At 43.0% G+C, this 22,097-nt stretch overlaps 1 protein-coding gene across 4 annotated transcripts in view; it reads right to left on the minus strand.

The window, feature by feature from the left end:
* Nucleotides 1-264: 264 nt before the first annotated feature.
* Nucleotides 265-22,097, minus strand: part of LOC122561962 (WW domain-binding protein 2-like) — a 91,110-nt gene continuing 69,277 nt past the window's right edge. The window contains exons 2-8 of one of the 4 annotated variants that reach the window (XM_043714299.1): nt 19,960-20,062; nt 19,366-19,504; nt 10,817-10,909; nt 9,536-9,676; nt 6,606-6,725; nt 4,292-4,362; nt 265-1,110 (exon numbers count right to left, since the gene is read on the minus strand). In XM_043714299.1, the coding sequence (XP_043570234.1) occupies nt 961-1,110; nt 4,292-4,362; nt 6,606-6,725; nt 9,536-9,676; nt 10,817-10,909; nt 19,366-19,504; nt 19,960-20,062 (817 nt within the window). In that variant the 3' untranslated portion in view covers nt 265-960. The other 3 variants (XM_043714298.1, XM_043714297.1, XM_043714300.1) reach the window with 3 other exon arrangements.

Genomic DNA, 22,097 nt, shown 5'->3' on the forward strand with positions numbered 1-22,097 from the left:
ACATTCCTCCTGCAAGATCCTATGTTTGATTTTGCCTTTTGTGCCAAGGGGTGGTTATATATAGGGATTGTTGCAAGTATTTGGAACAGTATCATTAAGTTGAGATAATCCGTTGGGTTTTCGGACAGGTCAGGCTATTCTGCATTCTGTTTTCTTTTGTTTGTGTTTCATTTGGTAACCTTGCAAATAAATTCTGTGTTGTTTAAAAACTAAGTGGTTGGGCCAGCTGCATCACTCCTGAAATATTCACTATACACCTGCTTAAAACAACTGGCAAAGCTAGGGTCTGGGCTACTTTCTTGAAATATTTTGGAGGGGGTCTGGCCTGGTCCATAACACAAAAGTACAAGAGCTGAATGACAGCATTCATTTGCTTATTATCTCACCAGAGTCACTAAGCCATTCTAAATAAATATGCAATGTTACTGGTAAAATAAAGGAAAACTGCACCTGAAGGTGAACAGTTGGAGACGGATATCCAAAAAAGCCATCGGTGTGCTTCAAATCTGATTACAAAGCTGAATATCTTAATGTTTAGACAAAGGGAACCTGACATCCAAACAGACAGTGATATCTGTCCTGCACATGTGATAATGAGATAAATTTTAGATAGTCTCCAATGGGGAGCTTAGTAGGGAAGAATATTGATGGGTTCAGATGTGTGTATCCAAGCAATGAAACTTAGCAGGAGAGAGAAAACAAAATATTGACCCTTGCTGAAGGAAAACAAATCAATGGTCTGCAGTTTCTTAAGTAAATTTGCTGTCTGCTGCCATTCACTTTGCTTGGCTTCCATTGCCTGAGGGAAGAAGTGGTGGGGGGTGGGGGGAAGGAAAAAAAAAGAGGATGGGGATGCAATGCATGATGTCCTACAGAGGTGCTACAGCCAAATGACAAAGTTGAGCTGCAGTGAGTCAGTGTCACTTTCTACAGCAGGAAAACAGGTCTTCAATTCACCAGTTATTGAGAGGAGGCAGGAGCAGTGTAGAAGGGTGATGCATGCTGTGGCTGCTGGCTCCAACCACCAAGGGGCTGGGGGATTGTGTTCCCAAGCTGGTCACTCTGCTGCCCTTGGCTCTCATCACGCGGAGTGTAAGGAGGGGGCTGCTCCTGTTTGGAAGGACAGAGAATGGGAAATCAGCAACATCAAATATTTACAGAAACAGTTTCAAAAATGAAGTAGCAGATAATATAGGAGACCTGGGTCTAATTATAAATTCCCGATCATGCACCCCTATCCTTCAGGTTGGTGTAATGATAGGTTATAACAGGGTGGAGCAGCAGTTAAAGCAAGGTCAGTCACTTAGCAACTCTCACCTAATCTTAACCTGCTCTTTCCATCAGGTAGGGGTGTCACCACAGGATAGCATGACTGGGTCAGAGCTTGGAGTAGGGTAACAGTGAAGATTTACCCCTAGGGTGGACTTACTGGGAGAATTAAAGTAGGTCAAAAAGAACTCCAAGCAGATGGTCCTGAAAAAAGAAATGCAACTTTAGGTTTCCCTGTTGGCCAAATGTTCCATGGCCAACGGAACTCCACAACAATCCTCAAAATTCAGGGTCAGAAACCTTTGAAATCACTCAGCCTTCCACAGCTGATCAAAGGATCACCGTTGTGGCTTTCTCACTGGCTATGCAGTGGAATCAGAGGTCTTCAGGTTTTCTTTCACCAGCTATCAATGTTATTCCGAACCAACAGTGCAGGTTTGATTTCCATTCTCGTTGAGGTAGATTTGAGGTAACCTCCCACCTTGCCCTGATCTGGAGTTGAAGGGAATGGCAAACCACACTGAAATTGCCAAGATGGATGGCTCACAGAATTTACATTAGCATGTAAAAATACCTAGGGTCCAGGGAAGACACTGATAGATAGTTCAGTCTCTGATCTCTGATGTCAACTGCAATGTTCACTCACATAAGATTAAGAGGTAGAGATATCAAGTGCTTACAGTTTCTACTATTGAGGATTTAAAAAGGATGTAAATGAGTTATTACCCTGTTGTTATAAAAGACTTGAACATAGTCAAAAGTATGAACCAGTTGCATTTTTTGAAAGCTTTGAAATTATCCTATTATGTGTAGGATGAATTGGTTCTACACGGTATGTAATGGGTGAATAGGCATTGACATGGCAAAGGAATGTTGGGGGGGTGGGGGCATGGGTTTACTGCTTCCATTCCAAATGGAATAAAGCTTTAAAGCTCTGAGGCAGATATTTTTATTCACTCCCTACCAGGCACCAAGCATTCCTTGTAGCTACCGCTGATCTCTTTCCCAAGTTGGCTGGGCAGCCTGCAGACCAAACCAGCAAAGGCTGTGTCTGACAGCAGACTTACCCAAGGCAAGGAAGCTGTGAACTTTCCCTAATCCCATTACAGCAGCCTTGAAGATGAAGATCCAGGCTCTGATTACTGTTCCTTCATCCTTGCTGGATTGATACCGTACAACTCCTTAGTGAACACTGTGGGTGTGCCTTTATACTGCAAACACTGAAATGGAGGTTCAAGACCACATTCTCAAGAGACTGGCATTATAGGGTAAGATGGCATCAGATACAGGAGCACACCATCTGAGAGGTTTCACTCCAAGCCACACAATATACTGACTACAATGCTGTTCCTTCACTGTTGTAGGTAGATATTCCAGAACACCCATCCCAGCAGCACTACAGCTGTACCTTCAGAAAAACTGCAGAGGTCCAAGATAACAACTCACCTCCAGTTCAAAGGCAATTAGGAATGAACAAATACTGGCCTTACCAGGAATTACACAAGAAAAATGTTCATGTACTGAGAGCAACCAAAGGAAAATCTCATTGCCTTAAATAAACTGGTCTCAGCATTGACTCAGCTGCAGCAGTCATTTCTAAATCCCAAGCCTTGGAATCAAGACCCATGCTAGACACTGGAGGCCATAACTGAAACAGAAGACACTAGTGCAATATTGATGGTCTGCCTTAGCTAGGATGAGATATTAAACTGTGATCCTCTCTGCTGTCACAGGTGTACATAAAAGATCCTACAACATTTTAATAAGAGTGGGGATTTCCTCCTACATCTGTTAACCAAAAGTCAGGAACGGATTATCCAGTTACTGATAATATTTATGGGATTTTGCTGTGCAGAAATGTACTGCCAGCTTTGCTGAGAGATTACACTTCAAAAGGACGTCACTGAATGTGAAGCATATGGGACATGCCTGAGATCATGAAAGCACAGTAGAAATGCAAATCTGCTTTTCTTCACTGATGGCCATATATTACAATTGGAGCAAAGCTGTATTGGGGCAATGTGTAGAATCACTTTTTAAACTGAGTAGTAGAAATCTGGAACAGTCTCACCTAGAAACTGGATGAGTGGGATTTAGGGGATACAAATTGATGATTTCAAAATGAAGATTAATAAATATGTCTGACAACAAATAAAGTGTCACATAACCAAGGTGGTTAAATAATCTACACTGCACTCGTGATCAAATGGAATTGCAACGCAGCAGTTGTTGAATGGCCTTCTGTCTTTTTGAACTGGTTAATGCAAAAATGTAAAAGGAATTTTTAGTTCAGCCAAGATGAGTGCTCAATGCATATCTACCCAAAAACCACCCATTCATAGTATGCCTGTCACAGCTCCAACTCAGCAAGTTTCCTGCTTAAATCCTCATTTTTACCACCTCCAGATTCAGCTATTCCATTGTATTCTTAGCCAACCTCCCAACTTCCACCTTCTACAAGTCTCCATTCCACTCCAACCCTATTGCCTGTATCCTTACTCACTAAATTCCATGCATGGTAACCTACACTAGCTCCTCGCCTGCAATGCTTCAATTTTAAAATTTTCATCCTTCATTTCAAATCTTATCATGGCCTCTCTTATACAACTTTCAGAGATGATGCACTGCTTCAACTCTGGTTCTCAAGCACTCTAATTTTAAATAACCCCTTCAGCTTTCCTTCCCAAACTTTCCACTTATTGGTCACCTGATCTTACATTTCTTTGTGGTTCAACATTAATTTTGTTTCTAATATTCTAAAGTGCTTTGGAATGCATATTTAAGTGAAGGTGTTGTATAAATGCTGATATTGTTTCTGATTCGTTGTTCTGATTATCCTGGGATTGTTTGATGGGGAAAATGTGGAGAGAGCTTTACTCTGCATCTAACCCCATGCTCTATATGTATTGGACACACTTAACTATTATTATTTCCCCAACATTCCAACAGATTCTGGGCAGTAAAGATAGATTAGCAACATCCTAAATTAAAAAAAAATACATTTTTTCTTCCTTGTCCTTACCATGGGCACACTGAGAGGGACTGACTGACTGCTCTGAGTATTTTCAGCCTGTTCTGCAGGCCTTGCTTCACCTGCATAGAAAGAAGTATTTTACTACACATGTACCAATGGTACAAACCTCCAATGCAATGTGACAAAATATTGCACCCCGACCAAATGTCCGCTCCATCTTCCATGTCCTAAGTGGTGTGGGCAGTCATGGACATCCAATGAATTGGTGCACTGATGGGAAAAAAAATATATTGCCATTGCTTTCTTCAGGATGGCCGACTAGGAAACTGCTACTCTTACCCATTGCCACCAGGTGTAATGGAAGGTCAGTCAGTTGGTTGGTCAGTCTTCTCTCTCTCTCAAGGTTCTGTCAGAATGGGATACCAGTGTTAGCTAGAACTTCTGAAGAAGGGCCTGTGCCCGAAACGTCGAATCTCCTGTTCCCTGGATGCTGCCTGACCTGCTGTGCTGTTCCAGCAATAAAGTTTCAACTAGCTAGAACTTCTGCTCTCACCCAGATAGCACACATCCCAGCCAAGAGGACTGTCAAGTCACAGAGAATAGCTGCCTAGTATTCCTTCCTTCTAACAGATTGTGCTGGCTGTGATGCCCAGTTGAGATCACCTAGCTCACCAAACCAGAGGTTTCCTACTTTGTTCAGGAGGTGTCATCTTGCTAAGTGGGTATCACACACACTTCTACGGGTCAGAAAATCGCAAGTTCAAGTTCCACTCCAGAGCCCTGAACATATGGAGAATGCTCTATAGTGCAGTATTAAATGAGTGCTGCACTATTGGAGGTGCGGTCTTTTGGGAGAGACTCAGCAGAAGTAATGCCTGGGCAGGATGTAAATGATCCCATAGCATTATTGCAAAGAAGAATGAGGAGCTTTTAAACATCCTAAGCCAATATCTATCCCTCAACCAACATCATTAAGACAAATTTATATCACCTGACTGTATTGGTTTTCTAAAAATTGGTTGCAGCATTTCCTACATTACTTGGAAAAAGTGCTTCACTGACTCAAGGTAGAATCATACAGTACCAAGAGGCCTTTAGTCTATCAAGTCCATACTGCCAAAAACATATTACACTACTCCCATTTTCCAGCATGAGGCCTATAGTCATGGATGTTATATAACTTCAAGTGCTCACCCAAGTACCTTTTCTTGAAAAAAAGGCTGAGGTTTTCTGCTTCCCCTACCCTCCCAAACAGGGAAATCCAGACCCCATCACCTGCTGGGTGAAAATGTTTTTCCTAAAATCCCTTTTAACCTTTTGCCTATTAAAGGCACTATGAAATGCAATCTGTATTATGAGTCATTTAATGAAGGGTTTAATGTGTGAAGTTACATAGCTGCATGAGATTACATGCTTTACTTAGTCTTGCTTAACTTTTAGAAATGAGTTAGAACAGTCTGATTAGGGAAGAGAATCACCAGATATCTGCAACAGTAAATTAAAGACATTAAAACAAAATCAGTGAAACAGTAAGGTTAGATGGACTAGCACATTGCATTCAATTCACACAGAGCAAGGTCGCACAATATTAACAAGACAACACCCAGAATCTGTTGGGCAGAAACCCTTTGTCAGGACTTCCAACTTCACATCTATTGACTCTGACTTCCAGCACCTGGAGTCCTTATTGTCTCCAAAATCAGAATCTGTTTTAGTGCTGTCAGTGGAGTAGTAAGTATTGAGTAACTCTCCAGCTACTCAAACAATTCCTTGGAATCTTTCACATCCGGTTTAATGTATCATCCAAGAGAGGACACTTCCACTAGTGAGGACACCTCCAATAATTGACAAGGACGACACGGTGGCTCAGTGGTTAGCACTGCTGCCTCACAGCACAATGGTCCCAAGGTTTGATTCTAGCCTCAGGTGACTGTCTGTCTGTGTGGAGTTTGCACATTCTCCCCATGTCTGCGTGGGTTTCCTCCGGGTGCTCCAGTTTCCTCCCACAGTCCAAAGACGTGCAGGTCAGGTGAATTGGCCATGCTAAAGTGCCCATCGTGTTAGGTCAATTAGTCAGAGGGAAATGGGTCTGGGTGGGTTACACTTCAGAGGGTCGGTATGGACTGGTTGGGCCAAAGGGCCAGTTTCCACACTATAGGGAATCTAATCTAATCTAATTTGGACTTCAGCTCATATCCAAGGAGAGGTTTAAAAAATATGTTTGGCATCCTCCATCCAGCTGAAGGCCTATGATAGGAATGCTGGACAACAGGGCATGGTTAGTCAGTCCTCAGTGATACTTTCAAAGTTCAAAGCAGAAAATTCATGTTAAGTGTGATTAGCTGCAGAGGGGCTTACTTACAATCCTGTGTCTGAGACAGTAACGCATTACCTCCTGGAAGAGTCATGGGCCCCGGGTAAGGGGGAGGAGCCATGTAGTTCATTGTACCCTCTGTGGGAGGTGGTCCAGGGTAAAATCCAGCTACAAGAATAATAGCAGTAGGTAAATAATTTGACAAAAGATATATGCAAACTTCAGTACTGATCCTTGATCACAGCTGGAATAGAAACAAAGAATTGGTCTCAGTGCCCCAGTGGTTTTGCCTGACTACCGAATCTTGTCAGACACACACACACACACACACAAATTGAATGAGGACAAGATCAGGATTAGCTGTGATATCATAGAATCCCTATAGTGTAGAAACAGACCATTTTGGCCCAACAAGTCCACACTGACCCTCCAAAGAGTATCCAACCCAGACTAATTCTCCTACCCTATTACTGTACAGTTCTCCGGATTAATGCACCCAACCTATACATCCCTGAACACTACGGGCAATTTAGCATGGCCAATTCACCGAACCTGTACATCTTTGGACTGTTAATTAAGCATTTTGAAGAATGACTACTTCAGGGGAAAATCCAGTTCCTGTTAAACTTTGAGAATAAGGAAGAGGGGTGCAATTGGGGGAAAACAAAAAAAAAGAGCCACTGGTGCCTAATTTTCACTTTGATATTTGACCACACAAACACCATATGTACTGGTATTATATTGGAGGTGGTAGAGGGAACAATTACTAGTACAATACATGAGACATTTAGAAAGCTAAGCTTTTCAAAAACAAGCTCCTCAAAGGGAGTTGAAGAATAAAGTTGATAATGAACTTTTGTGGGAGGTCATATTTACTGCATAAAACAACTAGAAGCATTCATGTGAACAGCTTGTTTTTAAGATGACTCAGGTACAGAAAAGACAAGGTCTTAACAGATAGAGAGTCAGAGTAATATAGCATGGATTACCAACCCAAACTGGTCCATACTGACCATCGTGGCCACTCAGCTAGTTCCAATTGTCTGCATTTGATCCATATTGTTTTAAGCCCTTCCCCCATCCATGTACCTCATCCAAAATGTTTAAACTGTTGCTATTGTACCTGCCTCAACCTCTTTCTCTGCCAGCCCATTCCACATATGCATCACTCTCTGCAAGAAGATGTTGCCTCTCAGGTCTTTCTTAAATCTTTCCTCTCTCACCTTACACGCCCTCTAATTTTCAATTCCCCATCCCTGGGAAAAAGACTATATGCATTCCTGGCCAACCTCTCCCAATAATTTAGGCCTACTAGTCATGGCAATATCCTCTAAAATAGTCTTTGCACTCTTTCCAATTTTACTATTTCTTTCTTATAACAGGGCGACACAAACTGTACACAATATTCCAAGTGTGACATATTTTGCTGCCTCGTATAAAAAGCACACATGGTTGGCGTCCATAGTATTTGAAAAGCTTGAAAGATAAATTGTATCAAAATATACTGCAGCTAGACTGGTCATTTATACTGTATTGAAATGTAAACTGTTTCATTTCTTCCATTACCGAGCTGCTTTTGTATTTTTTTTTAAATGCCAACTAGAAGGAAGGAAACACAACCACAAGGATCGGTGCAGAGTCCACTACTTTGTCATTTATGTAAGTGATTTGGATGTGAGCATAACAGTATAGTTAGCAAGTTTGCAGATGACACCAAAATTGGAGGTGCAGTGGACAGTGAAGGTTACCTCTGACTACAACGGGATCTTGATCAGATGGGCCAATGGGCTGAGAAGTGGCAAATTAGATTAGATTAGATTACTTACAGTGTGGAAACATGCCCTTCGGCCCAACAAGTCCACAACCCACCCAGACCCATTCCCCCAAATTTACCCCTTCACCTAACACTATGGGCAATTTAGCATGGCCAATTCGCCTAACCTGCACATTTTTGGACTGTGGGAGGAAACCAGAGCACCTGGAGGAAACCCACGCAGACTTGGGGAGAATGACTGTGTGGAGTTTGCACAGTCACCGGAGGCGGGAATTGAACCCGGGTCTCTGGCATTGTGAGGAAGCAGTGCTAACTTCTGTGCCACCGTGCCGCCCTTAGGGGAGTGTAATTTAGATAAATGTGAGGTGCTGCATTTTGGGAAAGCAAATCTTAGGATTTATACACTTAATGGTAAGGTCCTGGGGACTGTTGCTGAATAAAGAGACCTTGGAGTGCAGGTTCATAGCTCCTTGAAAGTAGAATCGCAGGTAGATAGGCTAGTGAAGGCTGCATTTGGTATGTTTACCTTTATTGGTCAGAGTATTGAGTACAGGAGTTGGGAGGCCATGTTGCAGCTGTACAGGACATTAGTTAGGCCATTTTTGGAATATTGCATGCAATTCCGATTGTGAAACTTGAAAGGGTTCACAAAAGATTACAAGGATGCTACAAGGATTTGAGATATAGGGAGAGGCTGAACAGGCTGGGGCTGTTTTCCCTGGAGCCTGAGTTTGAGGGGTGACCTTAGAGGTTTATAAAATCATGAGAGATGTGGATAGGATAAATAGACAAAGTCTTTTCCCTTGGGTGGGGGAGTCCAGAACTAGAGGACATAGGTTTAGGGTGAGAGGGGAAAGATATAAAAGAGACCTAAGGGGCTACTTTTTCACGCAGAGAGTGGTACATGTGGGGAATGGGCTGCCAGAGGAAGTGGTGCAGGCTGGTACAATTGCAACATTTAAAGTGCATCTGGATGGGTACATGAATAGGAAGGGTTTAAAGGGATATGGGCCGGGTGCTGGCAGGTGGGACTAGATTGGGTGGGATATCTGGTCGGCATGAACAGGTTGGACCAAAGGATCTGTTTCTGTGCTGTACACCTCTATGACTCTCAGTGGGAGACACTAACAGAGTAAGCAATGTCTACCATTACCAGTAACAAGTAGATAATCTGTGATCTTCCCAACATGTAAAGGTGAATCACCTGGAAGTGGGGGAGGGTAGGCAAAGGTTGCAGATGTTGGTACGTTGTATGCTGCGACTCCCACAGGTACTGTATTTCCACATGCACTGTTTAGCATGTAGGTGTAGCCAAATCCTCCAGCTGGGACTTCACCCCTAGAGGCTGAAGAAGAAGAGATTGAGTGCTTAGTAAATGAGACCTCGATTAGATTCAAAGTTGATTCTAAACCTAATGTTGGCGACTGCATTAACAAACCTTTTATAACAAAGAACCTGTCCAGACCCCTTAGCTACCTTCACCAATGTCACATCGCCCATTAATCTTCTCACTCACTCAAATGTTTAAAAGCAACAGATCTGTCCCACCAGTACCGCAGTATTATACAGTGACACACTTGTCTACACCATTATTATACACAGTATCTACAATGACAGCCTGTACCTGCATTGAATTAGAAAACAACTGCATATTTCATTTTGATTAGGCAACAGTAGAAATGATCGAATGCCAAAAGGAAATTGGGTCACATCATTGATGCCAGACATGCAGTCATTCTGAGACCAATAACTTAGTAGGCTAAATCTGACCATATCATCCAAAGATTCTTGCCTCATCAACATATGAACAGTAATGGGGGGAGGGGGGGGAAAGAGAGACTAGATAGTACAAGGGTTCCAGGTTCATCAGTAACCATAAGCCAAAAAGTATAAAAATCACTGACTTTGAAGCCCAAGTACCATTAACCAAATAATTCCACAGGATAATGCTCTTAAGATGAGCAAGGATGCATTTGTACAGTAATGCTCAAAATCCCAGGAATATCTCAATGTACTTCAATCAATGACCAGTAATCAGTAATAAAGTAGGAAACATTGTAGCCAATCTACAATGAAGTCCACTGCAAAATGATAAATAATTTGATGATCCCTTTTAGTGATGATGGTTAAGCGACAAAGATTGCTGAGGAGCCAAAAATATTAACCCTGCTCTGCTTAGAAATAGTGCCATAACATCCCTTTACAGCCACAAAGGACAGAAGACAGGACATCTATTTAATGTCTCATCTGAAAGACAGCATCTCTTCCACTCTAAACTGTCAGTCTGGATTATCTCTATGGCCTGTCCCACTAATTTGTCTCAGACACCTGGACTGACTACTCTCACAACTGGGACCAGAATCTCAGTCATTTGCTTGGAGAAAGGAACGTGGACAAATTATAAAAGGAAAGCAAGTGGGACCGGTACTGTGGGAGTCAGGAAAGACTGAACCGAGACCCACAGAGCAAGCGAATGAAACCCTACCCTGTGATGCTGTACGTAACATCAACTGTCCAAATTCAATGGCACCTCCACTGGTGAAGGAAAGCTTAAATGTTGCAGAACCTTCCCATCCTCCTGTGGAATAAAATGATGATTAGAATGCAAGGGAAAAACAGATATTCTTAAAAGCTTCTCCGATTCCTCAAAACTAATGCACAAACTTTTGCTTTCATCCAACCCAGAAATAAAATAAATTTAGCAATCAAAACTGACATTACTTCAAGGACTATTTGACCATAGCCCTCATGCCAATCCTGTCCCACTGCCATCCAGTATCTCCCCAAATCTTTTATCCCCAGTCACCCACACCCTGAATACATTCTCTCTTGTCCAAATGACTGGGTTCCATCAGCACCATCTGATCAGAAGCACTGCAGGCTAACATATCAGAATTTAACTAATCTAAAGTAAATGCTTCAAATACTCCTATTGTCTCATCTGGACTGATATTATGGAGTATTTACTCTATTTTAGAATCAGACTTCCTTCCATTGCTTCACAGTATTCGTCAAGGACTCTAGAAGCCATTTAACTACTGCTTGTCACACAATCAATACAATCATCGTATATCCATTCTGCATGATCCAGTTTCGTCTTTCAACCTCTTTGCAGCCTGCACCACCGTTCCTTATGCAGCCAATTGAAACTGCACAAAACTCCTATTTTAATCTATCTAGACAAAGAACAAAGAACATTACAGCACAGGAATAGGCCCTTCGGTCCTCCAAGCCTGCACTCTTATCTACACCTGTCACTTATTTAAGGATTTGTATCCCTTTGCTCCCTGCCCATTCATGTATCTGTCTAGCCTCTATCACCTCCGCTGGCAACATGTCCCAGGCACTCACCACCCTCTGTGTAAAGAACTTTCCACGCATATCTCCCTTACATTTTTCCCTCTCACCTTGAACTCCTGACCCCTAGTAATCAAGTCCCCTACTCTGGGAAAAAGCTTCTTGCTATCCACCCTGTCTATAGCTCTCGATTTTGTAGACGTCAATCAGGTCACCCCTCAACATCTGTCTTTTTAATGAAAATAATCCACATCTACTAAACCTCTCTTCATAGCTAGTGCCCTCCATACCAGGCAAGAACATGGTGAATAGTCTCTTGAGGAAGTCTATAGCCTTAAAACTTGTCCTTAAACATTAAGGCCAAAACAATGTTAAATTATAGAACACATTTCCTGCACAGTAGAAAATAGACAGGCAGAGAGGGTCAGGCCATGGGAAAAAAAAGGGGGAACCCAAGCTATACAGAAGAGAAAGACATCTATTCTCACCAGAGAAGGGGATGCACAGAGACAATTTTAGTGCTGAGACTGCGGAAGCCAGTAGAAAACTAACTCTTTGTGCTTACTTGCTATGACTTGAATTTAATTGCATTTTGAGACTTTATGATAAATTTGAGTAGCCATTTCTGGTTATGAAATGCAAACTCTGTAAAAAAGGTAATATTGATGAACCTTTAAGTTACTTGCTGTTTTATAGACTAAGACTGCCCCACTGTCAATTCGAACTAGTTAGATCTTGTGTCTTATTTGAATTTGCATCACAACCTTGAAAAGAAGGCATGTTTAATTCGAGACTAATTAATCATTTTAAATACAATCTTGCAATAACATTTCAGCTTCAGATACAGAGTGATTCTGTGCTTAAAAGCAGAGGTCTACTCTAGTTTAAAATTATTCTAAACCTAACATTGAAGAGATTCGATTTTATGGTCAAAAAAAGTTTGCCCTCTTTGCTAAGAAGCCATTTCATAAAACAATGGTATCAGACATGCGAGCTGTGCAAGGTTACTTTATGACATCTCCCACTTAGACTCATTTCCTTATTGGAACTTATCTCGTTAGCAGATGCCTAACTCAGCTGGATTTGTTTTTCCCACCTGATGGATAGCTCAAGACCTGTAGGAGTGATCAGTCAAGCGCACACAGATCTGTCAATTCTCTTCCTTACGAATTATTGTCTTTCACTGTTATCTGTTTAATTAAGAACATGCAGTGTTTTTTGTAAACATTTTGTATAAAGGATGCCTGTTTGTGACAGTACAGCAGAGTAGCCTGCAAGGGCTCTTAAAGGAAGAGCTATTTCCTATTCTCCTGGGTTATTAGAATCTAGTTAGTTTAGCTTATAGGTGTCAGTATTATGTTGTAACAGTGATGCTACTGGTAAATAAAGGGGTGACTAAAATTAAACTAACCTGTAAGAGTTTTATTTTATTCCAGACTACCAACGAGTACAATCTCCAGGACAAAATCAAGAGAGGTTTACAGGTTGACTCCACAAGAGATTCCCTGGGCCATCTCAAATCTGTACTTTAACACTGACCCTCTCCAAAGCATCCACATCCTTCTGATAATTTTTGCAACCAGAACTGTACACAATATTCCAAATGTAGCTGAATTAAAGTCCTATACAACTGTAACATTACCTGCCAACTCTAGTACACGATACCCCATCCGATGAAGGAAAGCATGCCGTACGCCTTCTTAACCACTATCAACCTGCATTGCCACCTTCAGGGTATAGTGGAAATGAACACCCAGGTCTCTTTACATCAATTTTCCCCAGGGCTTTTCATTTACCGTAAAGTTTGCTCTTGAATTGGATCTTCCAAAATGCAACACCTCGCATTTGCTCAGGTTGAACTCCATCTGCCACTTCTCCACCCAACTCTCCAACTATACATTCTGCTGCATTCTCAGACAGTCCTCTTCAACGTCTGCTACTCCACCAATCTTAGTGCCATCTGCAAATTTGCTTTTCAGACCACCGAAACCTTCCTCCAGATCATTTATGAATATCACAAACAACAGAGGTCCCAGCACAGATTCCTATGGAACACTGCTGGTCAGTTCTCCATTTTGAGAAACCCCCTTCCACTACTTCAATCTCCTGCTGCCCAGCCAGTTCTCAATTCCCTAGCACATACACTCTGGACCCCATGCAACTTTACTTTCTCCATCAGCCTACCATGGAGAACCTTATCGAATGCCTTACTGAAGTCCGTGTATATGACATCTACAGCCGTCCCCTCACCAAAATCAACTTTGTCACTTCCTCAAAGAATTATATTAAGTTGGTAAGACATGACCTTCCCTGCACAGAACCATGCTGCCACTCACTGATAAGCCCCTTTTCTTCCAAATGTAAATAGATCCTATCCCTCAGTACCTTCTCCAGCAGCTTCCCTACCATTGACATCAGGCTCACCGGTCTCGAATTACCTGGATTATCCCTGTTACCCTTCTTAAACAAGGGGACAACATTAGCAATTCTCCAGTCCTCCAGGACTTCACCCATGCAAGAATGCTGCAAAGATATCTGTTAAGGCCCCAGCTATTTCTGCTCTCACTTCCCTCAGTAACCTGGGATAGGTCCCATTCGGACCTGGGGACTTGTCCACTTTAATACCTTTTAGAATACCCAACACTTCCTCCCTCCTTATGCCAACTTGAACTACAGTAATCAAACATCTATCCCTAACCTCAACCGTCATGTTCCTCTCCTCGGTTAATATTGACACCAAGTACTCATTAAGAATCTCACCCATTTTCTGATTCCACCCATAACTTTCCTCCTTTGGCCCTTTCCTCAAGTGGGCCAACCCTTTCTTTAGTTACCCTCTTGCTCCTTATATACGAATAAAAGGCTTTGAGACTTTTCTTCACCCTGTTTGAAGATATTTCATGACCCCTTTTGACCCTCTTAATTCCTCATTTCAGATTGGTCTACGTTCCTGATATTCTTCCAAAGCTTCACCTGTTTTCAGTCACCGAGACCTTGTGTATGCTTCCTTTTTCCTCTTAGCTCGTTTCACAATTTCACTTGTCATCCCTGGTTCCCTATTCTCGCCACTTCTATCCCTCGTTTTCACAGCGACATCTGTCCTGCATTCTGATCAACCTTTCTGAAAGCCTCCCACATACCAAATGTAGAGTTTCCTTCAAACAGCTGCTCCCAATCCACATCCCCAGCTCCTGCCAAATTTTGCTATAATTGACCCCCAACCAAATTTAGCACTCTGCCTTTAGGACTTCTCTTGGACATAGACGAGAGTGTTCTAAAAGATACAGAATTGTGATCACTATTCCCAAAGTTATCCCCTACCAAAACTTCAACCACCTGCGTGGCTTCTTCCAGAACTGGACTATTTACATACTGCTCTAAAAGCCTCTTGGATGCTCCTTACAGATTCTGTTCCATCTAAACCTCTAACACTAAGTGAATCCCAGTCAATGTTGGGAAAATTGAAATCTCCCAACACCACCACCCTGTGCTCCTACATCTTTCCATAATCTGTTTATATATTTGTACCTCTATCTCACGCTCGCTGTTGGGAGGCCTGTAGTACAGCCCCAACATTGTTACCACACCCTTCCTATTTCTGAGCTCTGCCCATATTGCCTCACTGTTCAAGTCCTCCATAGTGCTCTCCTTCAGCACAGCGGTGATATCTAGGCACTCTCGACAATGGCTTCCCATCCCTGTATATTATCTTTAATGTAATTACATATCAATCCCCATCTTCTTTATATACATACTGTACCTTGGAAACATCCAAAGACATATGCTTAGATTCCACATGAATGTTACTGATAACCATTTGGTACAGCTCAGAATTGAGTATTGTTAAAAAGGAAAAAGGATATTTTTCCTAAGCAATTCATCTTGCATTCATCAGGACAATGAACAAAGGTCATAGTGTTAATATGCAGCTTCCAAAACAAATAATTGTGCCACATCAATTTAATCACATACAGAGGAGAAAGTGAGGTCTGCAGATGCTGGAGATCAAAGTTGAAACTTTTTTGCCGGAACAGCACAGCAGGTCAGGCAGCATCCAGGGAACAGGAGATTCGACGTTTCGGGCACAGGCCCTTCTTCAGGAATGAGCAGAGAGTGTTCAGCAGGAGAAGATAAAAGGTAGGGAGGAGGGACTTGGAGGAGGGGCGTTGGAAATGTGATAGGTGGAAAGAGGTCAAGGTGAGGGTGATAGGTCGGAGTAGGATGGAGGCGGAGAGGTCAAGAAGAAGACTGCAGGTCAGGAAGGCGGTGCCGGGCTGGAGGGATCCGGCTGAGACAAGGTGGGGGGAGGGGGGATGAAGAAACTGGTGAAGTCCAAGTTCATCCCCTGCGGTTGGAGGGTTCCCAGTCGGAAGATAAGACGCTCCTCCTCCGACCGTCGGGTTGTTGTGGTTTGGCGGTGGATGAGTCCAATGACCTGCATATCCTCGGTGGAGTGGGAGGGGGAGTTGAAATGCTGTGCTACAGGTTGGTTGGGTTGGTTCGTCCGGGTGGCCCAGAGGTGCTCTCTGAATCGCTCCGCAAGTAGGCGGCCTGTTTCCCCAATATAGAGGAGGCCACACCGGCTGCAGCGGATGCAGTAGATGATGTGGGTGGAGGTGCAGGTGAATCTGTGGCGGATATGGAAGTTTCCTCTGGGGCCTTGGAGAGAAGTGAGGGGGGAGGTGTGGGCGCAAGTGTTGCACCTCCTGCGGTTGCAAGGGAAGGTGCCGGGAGTGGAGGTTGGGTCGGTGGGGGGTGTGGATCTGACAAGGGAGTCGCGGAGGGAGTGGTCTATACAGAACCTGCTAAAAACCAGGCGTGAGGCTTTCAGATCAGGATACCTACTCAAATATGAGGAATCTAAGTATGACCTTCACAGAGCCATTAAGACAGCTAAGGATCAATACCGATCCAATCTAGAGACCCAGACAGACACCCAGTGACTATGGCAAGGACTGAATGACATCACAGGTTCTAAAAAGAGACAGTGCAAGATAGCAGACGATGACATATCCCTCGCAGATAGTCTCAATGCCTTCATTTTGAGCAGAACATTCGCTTTGAGCAGAACTTCAGTGGCGAGGTAACACCTATTCTGACAAGTCCTGTCAAATCAAGCTGTGCACTCAGAGCATGTGCAGAACAACTGGCAGAGGTCTTCTCAGACACCTTCAACCTCTCCCTGCAGCAGGCCCTGCCCCTGCCTGTTTCAAGAGGGCCAACATCATCCCTGTGCCTAAGGCGGCTCATGCAGCATGTCTCAATGACTACCGCCCAGTGGTCCTAACATTGGTGGGCATGAAATGGTTGGAAAGGCTGGCATTAATCAACTCCAGCCTCCCCACTACTCTTAACCCACTCCAATTTGCTTATAAGACCAACAGATCCACGTCAGATGCCAAATCACTTGCCCTTCACTCCTCCCTAAAGCAGCTTGACACCAAGAACAGCTACGTAAGAATCCTACTCATTGACTACAGTTCAGCCTTCAACATTATTATACCCTCGAGACTGATTACTAAACTTAGTGATCTCAGACTAAGTCCCATTTTTGCAACTGGATCCTCTGTGGCCTGTGGGTCAGGAAACTATCAGTGAAGACTGGGAACAATATTCATCCTCTCTAACACTCAACACAGGAGCCCCCCCCCCCCAGGGTGCATACGCAGCCCCCTACTCTACTTGCTGTATACCCATGACTGTGTCACCAAATACCAAACTAATGCCATTTACAAGTTCGCTGCTGACACCATAGTCAGTTAAATCTCAGATGGTGACGAAACAGACTACAGACGGGAGGTGGAAGCCCTAGAAAAATAGTGCACCAAGAACAACCTAGCTCTCAATGCCAGCAAAACCAAGGAACTCATTGACTTTCGGCAGGATGTTACTCGTGACCCCCTACACATTAACAGCACAGAGGTGGAACGAGTGGAGAGTGTCAAGCTGCTGGGAGTGGTCATCCACAACAAGCTTTCTTGGACTCTTCATATGGGCACACTGGTTACAAAAGCCCAACATCTCTTCTTCCTCAGGCAGCTGAGGAAATTTGGCATGACTGTGAATACCCTTGCCAAATTTTATAGGTGCACCATCGGGAGCATTCTTTCTGGATGGATCACTACTTGGTATGGCAACTGTACCATTCAAGATCGGAGACGGTTACAGAGAGTGGTGAACTCGGCCTGGACAATCACAAAGGTCAACCTCCCATCTATAGAATCCATCTACCAGGCCCACTGTCAAGGAAAGGCCACCAGCATTCTCAAAGATCCATCCCACCCTGGCAATGTTTTTCTACAACCTCTACCATCGGGGAGAAGGTACAGAAGCCTGAACACACACCAGCCTGTTTCGCAACAGTTTCTGCCCTACTGTTGTTAGAACACTGAACGGACTCAAAGTCTTAATGTTCGCCTGTACCTGTGTTTTTGTTTTTGCTGCTGTTTACCTATTATTTACTTAGCTATGCTACTGAACTGTGTGGATCTGCCTGAAGTGCTCGCAAGACAAAGCTTTTCACTGTGCCTCAGTACACATGACAAATTCAATTCCATTCAACTTCAGCCAGACTGACAATACTAAACTTTTTTTTTAAAGCACAGTTATCTGCACACTCAGGATTATTGAGCAAATATTAACTGATCATAAAATTACATCGAATGTTAGACTCTATGCATGTTTTACCAGCATCCAGATAGTGGTGAACACCATTCGTTCTACTGTGTAGCAGCAGAAAACAGTTTCACCTGCTGCTCAATTTTTGTGTCATTACTCTTCCAGGGTAATTGGAGGTAAATTGGGAACATTTTAGGGATCAAAGTGACAGCCATGGCAACGTTCACAAGTTTGCACAATATGCAGTATTGTATCAGAAAATCGATTAACTGCATAGTTGACTGTAATGGAAGCTACATATACTAATACTTGGGACTTATTCTTTTCAGACAGAAAAAACAATGTACACACCACGCCTGTTTCAACTTAAAATAAGTGACAACTATTCATTGGTTCACTTCTCAAGGCAATGCCTTGACAAATTAAAGTTAACCTATTTGGGTTAAACTTTAAGCAAAGCCTAGCAGTTAACTGTTAGTTATCATCTAACTGGTGCATTCTCCATGGTAACACCACTACCAATTAGAGCCTACTTACCAACCAATCAGCAGTTTCTTCTCATGTAGTAAATTGGTTTCCCATTAGTGGTATTCTTGTAAATTGTCTTGATGAGTGCAAGATGAAAAGCTTCAACAAAATGTCGTTTCTCAGTGATAGTCAATGTTAAATGATATCCAGCGCTCCCTCTCCAACTCTACTGAACCATCCATTGCCTTTATGTTGTCAGCCTGTTTTCTATTATCTGGTCTTGGAGGAGATACAATTATGTCCACTCAGTGGAAACATTCTAACCCAATGCAAGAATCAGTGAGAAGCAGTATTAACTTACTACTCTCCACACAGTAAGGCAATGCAAGATGTCGGGCAAGTAGAGCACTGCTAGTCCTAGAAAGAATACAGCATGTTGCTCCAAATCTAGCAAGACCACTGTGCTAATGTGCAGAATTCAATGAGATGGCAGTGAGCTGGATTTGGTGACAGTTCAATGTAATAACAGTCCTGAATCTCATCATTCACTCCTACCTCTAACTGAAGCAAATAAAAGAAGATGGACTATTTCAGAAGTTTCTCATAATATTTACACAGGACCACTGCTAAAATATTCTTTCTCCCACGTACCATTTGGCTCAGCTTTGATAGTTCCTTTGATGTAATTTGGCCCAAGCACTGGCTGTTTGATCTCACAGCCTTTCATCAGGTAAAATGGCATTGTGAAGGATTTCAGTGCATCTCTGCTATCTTTTGCCACAAATACAACCTGGAAAGCACAGAAACAGGGAAGCAGTGCAGCATAGGGTATGAAAAACAAAATTTAATCCAAGTGAAGCTGTACAGCTCTGACATTGCTGAGGGCACAGATACATGATGATATGTTCACCCTGACTGGTGATCACACAAGCAATGGAGTAGCAACTAGTGAATACAGGCTCGGTCACATAACATGAGTACAGTATTGGTGGGCAGAGGTATGTCACTAAATATAGCATTTTGTGCTGATTTGGGTCCAGTTTCAAACCAAAAGACTTGGATGTCATTAAATCTAGGCAGGCTCTAAATCCTGATACATAAAGTACATTTTCTATTTTAAGTTGTACATTGATAGGTGGTGACGGTCAGTGATATGTGACTAAATGGACTGGCTTTTTGTCAAATAGGAACAAGCACAAATGCTGATCACCATTTCAGACATTTTGAAGGTGCAATGTTACTTACTTGGTATGGCATCAGGTAAACAGTTCCCTTCTTTGAACCTTTGAAAGCCTCCAATGTGTTGTCAGCAAATGACAGCTCTACATGGTCATAAAACATCAGCACACTGCAAGAACAAAAAAAAGTGATGTGTGTCACATTCAAACAGTCACCTATCTCTTACGCTACTGCGAACAGAATTATCGAATTTTTCTGAAATAACTTAAGTGGGGTGGGTAAAAGCACACTTCGCCAGAGTTGTGGTACAGAGCTCAGCAGGGCAGACCTTTCTGATAGTCACCATCTTGGATCCCCCTCAAATAATGTTAACCTTGCTGATGTTGATCCTGCTTTGTGCACTGCCTGTGCAGTGATAACTTTGTATGCCTTGCTCTGTCTAAGCACCCTCTGATCTGTATGTCCTTGTTGGACATGATCTGCCTGCACTGCTTGCAAAATAAAAAACTTTTCACTCTACAATAAATCAAGTTGAATATGGGAATGGTGCAAACCAGGAGAAGATGGTCAGTCAGTTAAACATCCAAACATCTAAAACTTAGAATAATGCAGGCAAAATTAATTAGGATTTTGGAAAGTGTAGGGTTGTAACTGAAAATCAGCACAATTATGTTGAAGGAAAATCCTGCTTGATTAACTTGATCAAATTCTTTGAAATAACAGAATGCGAACAGTAGCAATATGGTTGACAAGCTGTAGCTCCCGTGTCTCCTTGCCCCAGGGGGTCAGCTGCCTGCTACATCTGCTTCTGCTCTACCTTGAGCCGTTCAAGACGATCATCCTGTGGGTGGACAGCAACCTCCAGGCCTGGGAGGCCTCCAAGATCCTTGCCTGGAAGCTCACCATTAAGCAGTGTTACCTGGTGCAGCCTGATGAACAGGAACTCTGCCCGCTGGAGGCTATGGGGGCTGGCCTCAACCTGGGCAAGATTATGATGAATGCCATGGCTGCCAGCCACAAATCCACCATTTCCTTCTGACAGCTGGAGGGACAAGGTCTTCAGAGAGTTGGCCAACATCGAGCAGGTCTCCAGAATTAAGTGACAACGCTTCCTGACCTGAACAAACCCCTCATGGGCCACCACAAAGGCAAGCTGATGGTTTTCACAAGTAAATAAAAAAACAAAAACACTAAAAGAATGACGGACACTGCAGTTCTGAGACAAAAACAGAAACTGCTGGAAAATCTCTGCAGGTCAGCAACATTTAAAAAACAATTTTGGAATTATTGGTGTACAGTGAAGAAGATTACCTCAGAGTACAATGGAACCTTGTTTCGATGGGCTGAGAATTGGCAGATGGAGTTTAATTTAGATAAATGAGAGGTGCTGAATTTTGGAAATACAAATCAGGGCAGGACTTATACATTTAATGGTAAGGTCCTGGGGAGTGTTGCCCTTCTATAGAAAGAGGTGTTAAACTTGAAAAGATTCAGAAAAGATTTACCAGGATGTTGCCAGGGTTGGAGGGTTTGAGTTAAGGACTGAATAGACTGGGGCTATTTTCCCTGGAACATCAGAAACAGAGGGATGATCTTATAGAGGCTTATAAAATCATGAGGGGCATGGATAGGATAAATAGACAACGTATTTTCCCTGGAGTGGAGGAGCCTAAAACTAGAGGGCAAAGATTTAGGGCGAGAGGGAAAGATTTAATAAAGATCTGAGGGGTAGCTTTTTCACACCAAGGGCGCTGTATGTGTGGAACGAGCTGCCAGAGGAAGTGGTGGAGGCAGGTACAATTACAACATCGAAAGGGCATCTGGATGGATTATAAATAGGAAGGGATTAGAGGGATATGGGCCAAGTGCGGGCTACTGGATTTAGGTCAGATAGGGATGCCTGGTCAGCATAGACTAGTTAAACCTAAGGTCTGTTATATGACTCTAGGTACATGAATAGAAAAGGTTTAGAGGGATAGAACATAGAAGAATACAGCGCAGTACAGGCCCTTTGGCCCTCGATGTTGCGCCGATCCAAGCCCACCTAACCTATACTAACCCACTATCCTCCATATACCTATCCAATGCCCGCTTAAATGCCCATAAAGAGGGAGAGTCCACCACTGCTACTGGCAGGGCATTCCATGAACTCACGACTCGCTGAGTGAAGAACCTACCCCTAACTTCAGTCCTATATCAACCCC

Source organism: Chiloscyllium plagiosum, chromosome 24, assembly GCF_004010195.1.
Source record: "Chiloscyllium plagiosum isolate BGI_BamShark_2017 chromosome 24, ASM401019v2, whole genome shotgun sequence".
In the NCBI taxonomy this organism is placed as follows: Eukaryota; Metazoa; Chordata; class Chondrichthyes; order Orectolobiformes; family Hemiscylliidae; genus Chiloscyllium; species Chiloscyllium plagiosum.